At 52.8% G+C, this 11,779-nt stretch overlaps 4 protein-coding genes across 4 annotated transcripts; 3 read left to right on the top strand and 1 right to left on the bottom strand.

Annotated features, from left to right (window-relative positions):
* Positions 1-197: 197 nt before the first annotated feature.
* CONPUDRAFT_148013 (uncharacterized protein) lies at positions 198-676 on the top strand (the record flags this gene model as incomplete). Its single annotated transcript, XM_007764685.1, has 4 exons — positions 198-227; positions 293-432; positions 494-579; positions 636-676. The coding sequence occupies 4 exons, from the start codon at positions 198-200 to the stop codon at positions 674-676; spliced, it is 297 nt and encodes a 98-aa protein (XP_007762875.1).
* Positions 677-1,335: 659 nt separating this feature from the next.
* On the top strand, positions 1,336-3,437 carry CONPUDRAFT_86122 (cytochrome P450; the record flags this gene model as incomplete). Its single annotated transcript, XM_007764684.1, has 14 exons — positions 1,336-1,495; positions 1,549-1,681; positions 1,745-1,933; positions 1,990-2,147; positions 2,207-2,319; positions 2,375-2,492; positions 2,528-2,532; positions 2,608-2,691; positions 2,760-2,805; positions 2,862-2,924; positions 2,980-3,004; positions 3,056-3,171; positions 3,201-3,324; positions 3,392-3,437. The coding sequence occupies 14 exons, from the start codon at positions 1,336-1,338 to the stop codon at positions 3,435-3,437; spliced, it is 1,380 nt and encodes a 459-aa protein (XP_007762874.1).
* A 469-nt stretch (positions 3,438-3,906) lies between these two features.
* On the bottom strand, positions 3,907-6,341 carry CONPUDRAFT_78523 (uncharacterized protein). The gene is made up of 9 exons (XM_007764535.1): positions 5,303-6,341; positions 4,946-5,202; positions 4,838-4,888; positions 4,768-4,779; positions 4,674-4,698; positions 4,601-4,614; positions 4,376-4,534; positions 4,110-4,232; positions 3,907-4,022 (listed from the first exon to the last, which is right to left on the bottom strand). Exons 1-9 carry the CDS (start codon positions 6,096-6,098, stop codon positions 3,996-3,998), a joined length of 1,464 nt encoding a protein of 487 aa, XP_007762725.1. The 5' UTR covers positions 6,099-6,341; the 3' UTR covers positions 3,907-3,995.
* A 2,187-nt stretch (positions 6,342-8,528) lies between these two features.
* Positions 8,529-11,219, top strand: CONPUDRAFT_68535 (uncharacterized protein; the record flags this gene model as incomplete). Its single annotated transcript, XM_007764436.1, has 13 exons — positions 8,529-8,628; positions 8,655-8,676; positions 8,724-8,997; positions 9,200-9,263; positions 9,316-9,385; positions 9,498-9,553; positions 9,704-9,725; positions 9,813-9,966; positions 10,004-10,075; positions 10,147-10,228; positions 10,295-10,379; positions 10,431-10,822; positions 11,113-11,219. 13 exons carry the CDS (start codon positions 8,529-8,531, stop codon positions 11,217-11,219), a joined length of 1,500 nt encoding a protein of 499 aa, XP_007762626.1.
* Positions 11,220-11,779: the final 560 nt, after the last annotated feature.

The raw sequence follows: 11,779 nt of genomic DNA, 5'->3' as shown, positions 1-11,779 counted from the left end.
GCCAGCATCTTGCTCGTGAATGCCCCTCTCTGCTGCGCTCTGAGCTGAATGACGACTCGTGCTCGTACCCATGATACTCTCCTTTCTCCAAGTTCAAGTTATAAGCGCCCTCTCATGTCTCTGCGTCGACTCAGAACTCCTGCATTCATATTCTACTAGCCTCCAATAATTCCACACACGCCTACAAATCTCATAAAATGTTCGGCCACAAGAAGGACCACGAGGAGGTGCACTCAACCCATGTCCCTCGTTTACAGCCGTTTACTTTGCTTCTCGCCTTGAATTTATCCAGCTGACGACGGGAAAACACACGGGCAGCCTCGGCCACGAAATGCTTGCCGGCGCCGCCGCCTACGAGGCGTCCAAGGCCTACGAGAACCACTGCAAGTCTAAGGGGAAGCCCGCTAACCATGCCAAGGCGGTAGAGATGGCGTACGTCCTCTATATCTCTTCTGATCTATTCTTCTGATCTTTTACAATTTCGTGTTTACAGATCCGCCGTCGCCGGCGGCTTCATCGACAAGATAGCCGAGACCAAGGGTATGGACGCTATGGATAAGGAGAAGGCCAAGCATTCCGGTCAGTCGGTCATATAGTTCTAGTCCTGTTTTACTATTCTAACGAATAACTTTCAGCTTCGCAACACGTTTCCCAGAACCTCCAGAAGGACTTCTAAGCGTGTCGGAACCTACGCGAGTCGACTTTGAAGTTGCGTTGTATTATTATCGCAAAGCCCCATGTAGCGTTAGCGTTCGTCAGATTTGTATTTGTATTTTATCGCTCAAGTCTGTAGCTTTAGCCTTTTGACAATGATAGTTGTATCGTTAGCGTTTAAACTGACCGCGAGCTCGGGGAGAAATTCCTAAATTTTATGACAGCGTAACAGAGGTTGCACCTGCCGGAGTGGAAGGGCCATCCTGTCTTTATACCTGCGGAAGATGATGGATCGAAGTTGTCATTCCCCGCCCGTCGAAAGACAGGGCGAGTCGATTCTGGTGAAGTATTGCGCATCACCGCATACAACTCAAAACAAATCTTGTGACGTCCGCTAAGGGTCCCGCGTGGGCGGATTCAGTGGATTCCGGCGTATTCCTGGGATCCACTAAGTATATCAGCTAGTACAAGAGTGGCTAATGTCGACGAGCAATGTCGAAGACCACTACTTCCGGAAGCCGCTTCCCACGAACATGACGGCAAAGAAGACATGGTCCTCATACCGAGAGGCGAGGATTACCTTCAGAAATCTGCTCTCCTCGGTCAGCCGACCGCATAGCCTAACGAGGGCTATTCATATAAATAGTTCCCTCAGAGGTTGTGGTTTTCATCCTATCTCATATGCATCCTACCGTCTCAGCTTCTGCGGTGTTGATAGGTGCGATCGTCATCGCCACTATCCAGGCTCGGCGCAGACTCCGGAAAAGGAACTTTCCGCCCGGGCCACCTCCTACTCATTGGTACCCGTGGCTTACGTTTACTGAATGGAGAGCTGTCTACGGTACTGTCCTTCGTTGTCTATCTGAGAGTACGGTGACCGGAAACATTGTATAGGCGATCTCGTGTATACAAAGATGTTTGGACAAGACATGGTAGTCGTCAACTCAGAGAAGGTCGCTGACGACTTGATGGAGAAACGCTCTCGCAACTACTCCGATAGGTTGGACATGTCCAACATGCTAGAACCGTGAGAATTTCGAGACTCTTGAGGCCCGGCACGCAGCTTCCTACAAACTTACTTTGATATCAGGTATGGTCTTGATTATGATACAGCTCTGATTCCTCACGACGACACGCGGCGTGGAATTCGGCACGTTCTTCAGCAAACGCTACGTCCAGAAGCGATTCTTGTGTACAAATCAACGCAGCTCCGCTGTGTGGGAGATTTGCTACGGAACCTGTCAAACACGCCGGCATCGTGGTGGAAGCACCTTCGAACGTTTGTTTATCTTATGTCTGATGATCGTTTCCTAACTTATTAACTTGTTTGATTAGGGTTTCTGCTGTGGTGATCTTGGGTGTGGTTTACGAGCACGAACTCCCTACGGATCCTGACAGCGACCTCACGTTCCGAGCTGTTGTGGAAGGATGTGACATCGGACTTGCAGTCACCTCGACAGGTCCCACTGCACTGATAACAGCGTTTCCTACTCGTACGCCCTTCTCTCACGATACGAAACGTAACCACTAAGCTCTTTGTTGCTTATACTAGTGAAATACGTGCCAATGTGGATTCCGGGAGGACGGTGGTTTAATGCGGCAAATTGTAAAGGAATTCCGGATGTTATGATCAGTGCACCCTTCGATAAGCTCCTGAGGAAGATCGTAAGTACACTCATCCAGCCGCAATTTCAAATTTTGACATATCACGTCGTACAAGGCAGCTGGTGAATCAGGACAGTCTGCTGTAGCCGACGCGTTAACCAAATTCCAAGACACAACCAAAGTAGACAACATTGAGCGAGTTGTGCGAGACTCGTGCGGCACAGCATTTGCTGGTGAGTCTCTTGCATCAACTGATTTTTCTCGTCAGCCAACGTTATCCTTTTACCAGCGGGAGAAGAAACGGTCGGTGTTAGAGAATTTCAGTGACTTCGTGCTCACGCATCCTAGACCGGCTCAACTCTGATTGTGTTCGCTTTGGCTATGGTACTACACCCGAGCGTCCAAAAGCGAGCTCAGGAAGAAATAGGGCCTGTTATCGGAGCAGACCGCTTGCCAGACTTTAAAGCTTTAATGATAGGCCTTCTTTGCCTTACATTGAGGCGATTTATCGTGAGACGCTGAGATGGAAATCTGTTGCTCCCTTAGGTGAGTGCAGCTCCATGGGCAACCACACGAAACACCCACACTAACTGAGAGAATAGCTATTCCCCATGCCGCTACGACTCGGAACAAGGATATCTACGACGGGTATCGGATTCCGAACAGTTAGCATGATCAAGAAGTGACACAGTGCGAAAGCTTACTCGTATTTTCCAACAGGAACTGTTATCCTGCCTAATCTCTGGTATGTCTCGCCTTCGCTCAGCATTATCATTTCTGGCTAGATAAGCACCAGGGCCATGTCTCGCGACTCTACCAAATATCCTTCCCCTGATACCTTCGCTCCCGAGCGCTTCCTTGACGCGAACGGGAACGTGACAGGGGAGACTCCGAACTTCGCGTTTGGCTTCGGTCGACGCATCTGCCCTGGCCGGCATTAGCGAGTGGATCGGTGTGGATCGCTATTGCACGTATTCTCGGAACGTTCTCGATCGAAAAGGCGAGAGACGCGTCAGGAAATGTAGTCGAGCCAAACCCAGAGTGGACAAAAGGCTTTTCTCGTGAGTGACCCAACATGTTTTCGTCCAGCGGATATTACATGGGCCCTCACACATTCGTGGTATTTGTGCAGGTATCCAAAGCCATTCCCCTGTAACTTCGTTCCTAGATGGCTATAGAGACGCATTGCTAGAACTAGCTCGCCCAACGCGGGTGTAGCCATTCTGGAGATGTGGATTGCAAGGGTGTCCCCCTTAAACGCTAGTGGTGCAAAGGAGACTTCTTCAGCTTACCATGAACGGTTGAACTCGTCAAAATATTTGCAAGTCCCATTTACGATGTATGAAACAGAACTAAGGCTACAGAGTTGTACAAACGAGTGTGTAACGCGTACACATGTTGTACATACGCAAATATAAGAAACAAAGACTAAACTAACATATGACAATCATGAGATTCACTATAATATAAAACAAACGAGCGTCGTGCGCGCACTCCATACGGAGGCGCGCAAACGGTATCGAGAAACGAGAGGGGGAAGTCCACTAGGTCGAATGCGTACAGGTAGATAAAACCCCGCCCGCGTTGCCGCCGTTAGCTTGGGCGACGCGGGCGAGGAGGAGCATATGGTATGAATAGATAGAGGTCGTTACGATTCAATGGGTATACATTGATGATAAATACTGTTCTTGGGTCGTTACGTTGCGATGCCGATAGCGAGAAAGGGTATAGGTGGTTTACATGATGAAACGAAGCGTCGTGTGCTATATCACGTAATGTCGCGTCAGCGTCGTTGCAAGGATGAGGCTGGAAGGGGAGGGATGGGGAACGCGATAGCAAAGAGAACGTACAATAGGATGCGAGCTTGACAGCTGCGGCTTCTGCTTGTAGTTATCTTTCAGCAGGGCTCGGATGGACATGAGAAGGCTCTGGTAGCTCTGATCTTTGTTCTTCGACAGAGACTCCCTGAATGCCTGTTCGAAAAACACAGCCCAAAATCGTCAGCCACATATCCACCTACAATGGAACTACCAGCGCCCGCCAACGCCCCTTGGCGCCTAAGCGCGCCGCTGACATACGAAAGCGCGGAAGGGGAAACAGAGATAGAGGAACTTACCCAGCTCATAGCCCCGACAGCGTCCCCGCCCTGGTTCGTATCTGCGCTCGTCTGGTCGTCGCGACACCCGGTAAACGAAATGACATCGGCCGACGAGCTCTTGTACTCGCGCCACGCCGGCGTGACTTGATTGCCCCTGAGGCGCCCATCGTGATGATACTGTCGTACCGTGCGCGGCATTGGTTAGTATTGGGCGAATGGATCAGGTGAGGGAAGAGCGCTTACAACGTAAGGCAGGTCTGTGAAATGAGTACGTGCGATGAGTACGGCCGAAGTCAAAGATCGGCGAGTGACATACCGAGAGCGGTGCCCGAGTGGCATGACTGCGGGTAAGAATGGGTTAGCTCAGTCAATGGAATGCGCAGCCACAGAAAGGAAGAATGTCGACGTACGTCGAATATAGCCTGTAACGAGAAGTTAGCGCCCCGGATAGGAGAAAGGCAATGTAGACGGAAAACATACAGTCAACCGGCACTGCGGCGGGAGCGACTTGACCATGATCTTGTGCATCTCCTGCTCAGTCCGGTTAGCACATACTTAAGGCTAAAAATGGTTGGCAGGAAAACGTACGTCATCAACAATGATCCCTGCCGTCTTGTAATCCACCGGGTAGATCACCTCGTCCAGCCCGTCGATTTCGTCGCCGTCCTTATCCGGGACCTGGCCTCCATGGCCCGAGTAGTGAAAGAATAGCGAATCATGCGGTCGTGCGCCCTTGACGAGCCACTTCATGCCATCTAGCATGTTCTTCTTGGTCGGCATGCGCCGTGGGTGCGTCGTGTCGTCCATGAGTAGGACAATGTCGTTAGGTTGGTAGCCCCAGTGCTCTGTGCCATCACGTTAGTATCGCCGTGCACAGAAACGAGAAAGGCGCAGAATATGACAAGGAAGAGCGAAGTACAAGCAGACGAGAAAGTGAAAACTCACTGATCAAAAACTCCCTAATCTTCCTCACATCATTGATACACCCCTTTAGCTCCCGCTTCTGCCCAATATAGTTGATCCCAATCAACAGCGCCTTCTTGGTGCCCGTGCATTTGGAATAATGCAGCGGCGAATGCGCGGGAAGGACACTGTGCAGCCCGTTCGGATGCACCGTCTTGCTCGACGGCGTCGACGCCGACCTTGGCGGCTCCGCGCGCGCAGAGTTGGGTGTAGAGCCAGAAGGAGCGTTGGGCGCGACGACGGGCTGCGAGGTCGCCCGCCGATGCGGATGTCTCCCGTTCACAGTCGGCCGGATCGATGTCACTGGTGTTTCGGGGACATCGAACCGCACGCCCTGCGGCCGGATCTTGGCCCGTTGCACACCACCAGCACCGGCGGGATGGTGCAACGCAGGATGCAGCTGTGCCACGGCGGGCGTCGACGTCGATGGGCGAAGGCGCTGCGAGCTGGGTGTGTGATGGATTGAAGTCGAGCCTGTGATTCCAGGGATGACAGGAGACGGCGGCGGACGAAGCCTATGGGTGCTTGAGAAATGGTGAACTGCGCCCGTCGCACCGTTGGCGGAGGTCTGTGGCTGATGGCGCGTCGACCCCGACGTGGGATGGTGCTTCGGCGGCGGCGGCGGTGGCACGTCTGAATGCCGCCGCGGACGCGTAGACGAGGAATTATGGCGCTCGTGGTGGCTATAGGTGTACCCCAATGGCTGCACTGGCGTATATGGGCTCGGGGGACGTGCGGAGTTAGGATAGGGGGCGGGTGCGGACGTAGACGCGGGCATTCTGGACGGAGAAGGCGAGGGTAGGCGCATTATTGATGGAGTTCGGCCCTTGGGAGGTGGGGGTGGTGGAAATGAGGGGACGACGGGCTGCGAGTGGTTTGCTGCTGGGCCCGAGTGGCGATTCGGGCTGGGGTCGGGCTTGCGAGGTGGGCTTGGAGAGGGATTAGATACGAAGAGCCTCTGGGTGGGCCCGCTCTGTGTTCGTGTTCGTGACCGGTGACGTGAAGGAATGGTAGGAACGACGCGTTCGGAATATGAAGGATGTTTGGGGGGTGGTGCAGGTAACGATGGGTTGTGAGGTAAGGATCTGTTATATATAAGCATTAGTAAGGCGTAGGCATCTGCTGTGCGTGGACGACACGTACTGCTGGCTAAGGACGCAGTCACAATGTGAGTCAGGATGTTGGCGGTGCACGAGGCTGAGCAATAGTGGAGGTGGGCGTACCTAGGTATGGGTATCGATGCACTTGGAACTTGGGACATGTCTGGTAAGCCCAAGGGGGCGAACGGCTCGGGATACACAGAACGTGACTGATCCGCTGACGATCCGGACCTAATGAGAGTGAAACATAAGCTGCCCATCCATGTGCGGGCGAGACGGGTATGTGTGCTATTCACCTCGGATCATTCTGGGACCTGTGCACAGAATTTCGTGGTCAGCATTCGAGTGAAACGCTACTCGGTCGCGAGAAATAGGATAAGGGGGCTCACCAGGGTACTGGGAATCGGGGAGGCGGCGACCGTGGACGACCCTTCCATTGATCGTTGCCCCTAGAGTCCCACATCATCGCGTTGACCTGGGTGTACGCCTTGAAGCGCGGGAAGAAGAAGAAGGCGGGACAGCCAGGCATGGTGAGGAGCGCATTCCAGCACGAGGAGTGAGCGGGCGGACAGGGCTTATATAGCATACAATCACACACCGTGGCTGGAGTGCTAGTCGGATCTGTAATGTGCGGATTCAGTGGCTGAGGCTTGAATAGGCGGGAGTGAAACAGTGCAGACAGACGAGAAGCCGCCGATGCGAAACCGGCAGACGCTCTATTTGACCAGTTTTCCTTTTCAGCCAGCGCCTGGCTCGGGGGCTCGTGACAGTCTGTTAATGACAAGCCATAGTAAGGTCAACGTCAACTCTGACTTGGCCCGGCACAGCTATCCATAACGGGTCGTGTCAGGACTCATAGGCATGTGTTCCTGCGATCTCTGCATTCCGCGGGGTCTCACTAGTCGTTGGCGAGTTCTAATTAGACTCTCGAGCCTTTGGTGGCGCTCTGTCAGTGTACCCCAGCTCTGACGTCGAGGTGTCGAGCTCGGGCCTGAAGCAAGCGGGGATAGAGAAAATGAGGTCATTTGAGGTGAGCAACAAGAACATTCCGTCTGAGATGACGACGAACCCTGGCCTGTCTCACTGTCCCTCAACCTCAACCTCATAACCTTGACCGTCCAAACCCCCTCCAAGCTCGCGGGATCGGGCCTTGTATGCGTCCGAGAGTCGCCAAGCTTAGAGCGTGATCGTCACGCAGGCTGTGGCATTGCTGATGGGTTCGGCATGAGCGACCCAGGAGATGGATCTACCTCATCAGAAGGAGAGAAAATGCAAGTGTTTATACAGCAAGTCGTTGAGCAGTGTCGCTCGTTGCGCCAGCCTTGGTCAGCGGACGACGAGAACAACGCCTCACTCCGTGGCGGTCGGTGCTCACCCGCCTTCCGGTCTCCGCTCGGCGCTTACAAAACCTGAGCTGCTCTCGGAGCTGGCAGCCGATAGCCAACGGTCCGATCGGGCCGAGAGCATCCACCTCCGTGCGTCGACCATGCTTTCCTGCACTGACACCAGCTGAATCTCAGCGAACAGTTCTATCCATCTTTGCTGCATAGGAAGGCTTCCGTCAGAACAGGCGCATCTTAAGGGCCCTGGATCTACATCATACGCACTGTCAATCCCTGAGTGAATCGAAATCCAATCTATTTAGCAACGCCTTTGACATCCTGTAGTGGCTGATCCATCCAAGCTAGTATTACAATCAGGTCCAAAGTACTGGGCTGATTGATACCTTAGCATTGAATTGAGCGTCAACTCCCGAGAATCCCCATGCCTGTGGCACGGTGCCACCTGAGTCCATTTGTATTATCACATGCTATCAGCAAGCATGCACTTCCTGTGTATGCTTCGCTCACCAATAATAAGCTATGACGCGATCCGGCGTACGTTCCACTGACAAGTCAACGATAAATAGCAACGCTGCAGCTTTCGCGCGTACACGCTAATATAAGCCGGCCGCTGGACACCGTGAGCGCTTGAAGCAATTTTAAACTCCGAAGACACTCGCGCGTTTGTTAGGAAAGATTTTGCGAAAGTCGACCGCCCCTTCACCAACGTTCAAATGTCCACATATGAATGCATCGCGGTCCCAACTCCTATGAAATGAAGAAGAGATGTTCAGTCATCTTGACTTGCTTGGCTCCCAGTACTCGATCGATACCTGGGCCACAGGATCTAGGCCGACACCGTCTAGACCGTCGACTCAAGGGTACCGTGAGCGCTATGTCAGCAGCAACCAGGTGGGATGGAATGGGCGATATTGTACGTTGTCCATGCTTTCGTTCTGCTACAACAAGACGTTTCGCCAGTCTACGCTGGTCGCGCCTTGGCTGTAAGACCGATTTTGCCCGAGTAACGGACAAAGACTGGGACTGTGTCATTGGCCTCACCCACGACGCGCGATGCGCGTCTCAAATCTCGCAGCCTCCCCCGCATCCACGACGAACCAATGCAAAGGCAGCCGAGGAACTTCACAGCGAGTTTATGAGGAACGAATGTCTCAGCCTTCTCCCCAGAGACGTCGACGAACGCGACCACCTACCTATGAGTTCGTCTCTGGGCGACATACAAGTACCAGCCTCCGTGTGTCTTCTCTCACATCACCGTCGCACTCGGCGATTCAGGTGCTCGACGGAGACGGATGATACACGACTTCCTCTTCCACCTCATCACTTTCACGACTGAGTTTCGTCGGCCGCTCGCGCACTACCGGGGCTTGCGAAGGCTATTAGTTCACGCTGGGTATAGCATCACGCTCGCATCCAACAATATGCAAGAGTTGTAGCTGGCATGGCTAATTTCGAAAGCTCCCCATCCTTTCCGGTCCCTCTTTCGCGCTGACAAATCGAGTACGTTCCGTTCTTTGCTCGATGTTGTCCACGTCTGACACATCTCATGTAGTGACCTCCCGACTTCGCTGGATGCGCAGTTCATACTATCATGGGGCCGGCCTTGCCACGCGCGAGGAAAGGTAAGCTTTCATTCAACGATATGCGCGATGTAAACTGCAATCCCACATGCTCGCCTCAGAACATTCAAGTTGTATGTTCCTACCATGCCAATGACTGTGACGCGTCGCCCAGGTATACCTTACCCGCCATCATGCCGCCCAACTCCATTGATGGCGCGCTTGCAAAAAGTGCGTCGCGCGTCCAACGCAAGTTCGTCCCATCGTCACGTCTATATCACGCGCAACACCCCTCAAAGCATTGCGAGAAGGCCCACCTTAAACGTGTTCCTCCGTCTCGTCAAACACCTCGTGGCCATAATCTTCCTCGTCAAACCTAAGTCACTGTCTTTCAGATGGCACAGTGCGTCTAGTCCAGTTACATTTCCTATGACTTCCTTGGTTCTCCCCTCCAATCCGTCGGGTCCATATCTTCGTACTGGTGTTCCAGGAGTGATTCCAGTGCCTCGCACTTCGCGCGCGCCTCGCTGTCAAGTTCTCTTCGAAAGCCGAAACTATCCGTCGTATCTCCAACTGGGCAGAGAGGCAACGTCCTGTGGGCCAAAGCCCGTTTGAATATAAGACCGTATAGAAGTCTTTTGCGAGTGCGTCGTGTCCAAAGCCATTCTTGTTCGTACGTAGTTGACATTCATCACAGCAGCGCTGGACGAGAGAGACTCCTACATGCATCTGAGCAACTCGAGCTACGCAAAGGTACATCTCGCATTGTGATGTAGTCCTGTGCCCGCACTGACGATACCTCGCCCTCGATGTCGCGTTGACAGATCCTTGATGCAGGACGGTTCGTGGTTGCTCTCGACGCATTCTTCTCGTTCGGGCGCTGTGGCGGATGGATAGCTCTTGGATGTGCGTCTACAGTGCTTCTCGAAGTGCCGTTCTTTTCATTGATACTTTTTCCTCTCGGTGCCTCAGCTACTCACTTTCACTTCATTCGTGAGATACCAATGCTTTCTTGGTATGAGGTACACAGCAACATCGGGGCCTGGATCCCAAATGGGTGCGTTGCACCGAATGTCTTTCATCTTCGCAGCTGACTGTTGCGCTGCAGATGTACATGGTCTCACGCTTCTCGAATGCCACCTGGCAAGACAAAGACCTTGGATCCCGCGACTTCGACCGAGGCTACCACTCCCGCTGTGAACGCGACCCCTCGTGTCGCCGTGAGCCAGCCGACCAACTCCAACGGCCTCGACACGCCAAGTGCCAGCGACCACGGGTCTGCTTCAAACCCTGAACAGGTCGCGGCGCCGCTCGCTGCTCGGGCGGGAGATGATGTCGAAAACTGCGTGACACTTCACTGCGTTGCCGTCTCGTGGATATGCGCCAAGCACGGCCGTATCGTCGTCCCTCCGCCGGTTCTACTCACATGCGAGGCCTTCAGCCGCAGTTCGCCTAGCAGCGCAGCTTACTCGCCATCAAACCCAACACATCACATGGAACGTGTACTCGCGCTCCGCGCGCCGACGCATGGAGGGAGCCCGAATGTTGGAATTAGTGTTCGATATTGCTCATATCATGACGTGGCGATTTATATTACTGTTTCCGAGGTTTTATCTACGTATATAATACTGTCGTAGTTAGCTGTAATCTTCCCGCGATTGCCCTTCGGGCACCCTCCACTCGCCCAGGACAAACGCGCTGTGCGTCGTCGCGAGCCCGTGCGACCTCGAATTTCTACACCGAAGGCGTTGGTAAAGTTCCAGAGTGGCAGATGGAGAGACATCCCCAAGGGCGAGAAGTATGGGAGGATGCCCTTGGTGAGGAAGTCGAGGCGCAGGGTGTGCAGAATCTGAAGCTCCTGGATGACTTGGGGCACGGGATGGAAGGCGCTCATTAGTGCTAAGTTTTAGATATATAGATCAAGGTGCAATGCTGTTAGAATAATCTAGCTTTGGTTTATTGTGCATCCCTTTCCTGCATCTCTTGTCAGATACTGAATCTGTGAACCAGCACGTTTGAGTAATGAGTTTGAAGGTGACAAAGACTCGCGATTCACTGCCACTTCAAACCCAGTGAAAACTGCATGTATTGAGAGCAAGGGGTACTCGATTTTAGAATGTTGCAAAAGTGGGTTTTCCTGGTGCTGAAGGTAAACCAGATGTAAATTGATAAATCCTTCCTTTCTGGTAATCAATGTTTTTGACAGCCCGCTCAGCGGACCGTCCTTTCCAGCCGATTCTCCCCTGCACATTGCCGATTGTGGCTGTGATCACCGCTTCCACAATGTGCGAGCACAATTTGTTCCAAGATTTGTTCTTGTTGAGTGTATTACTTACAATTAATTATGAATAGTTATTACGTATGAATACCCGAAACATCAGACTATAGGTCAGACTATGATTCAGCATCACATCACCGTGTTACATTGCATACCCAATAGGATCACTCTGTCGTGAA

The sequence above is a fragment of the Coniophora puteana genome, assembly GCF_000271625.1.
Source record: "Coniophora puteana RWD-64-598 SS2 unplaced genomic scaffold CONPUscaffold_1, whole genome shotgun sequence".
Classification (NCBI taxonomy): Eukaryota; Fungi; Basidiomycota; class Agaricomycetes; order Boletales; family Coniophoraceae; genus Coniophora; species Coniophora puteana.
Note: the sequence above shows the minus strand (reverse complement) of the source record. Positions and strands in the feature narration are given on the sequence as shown.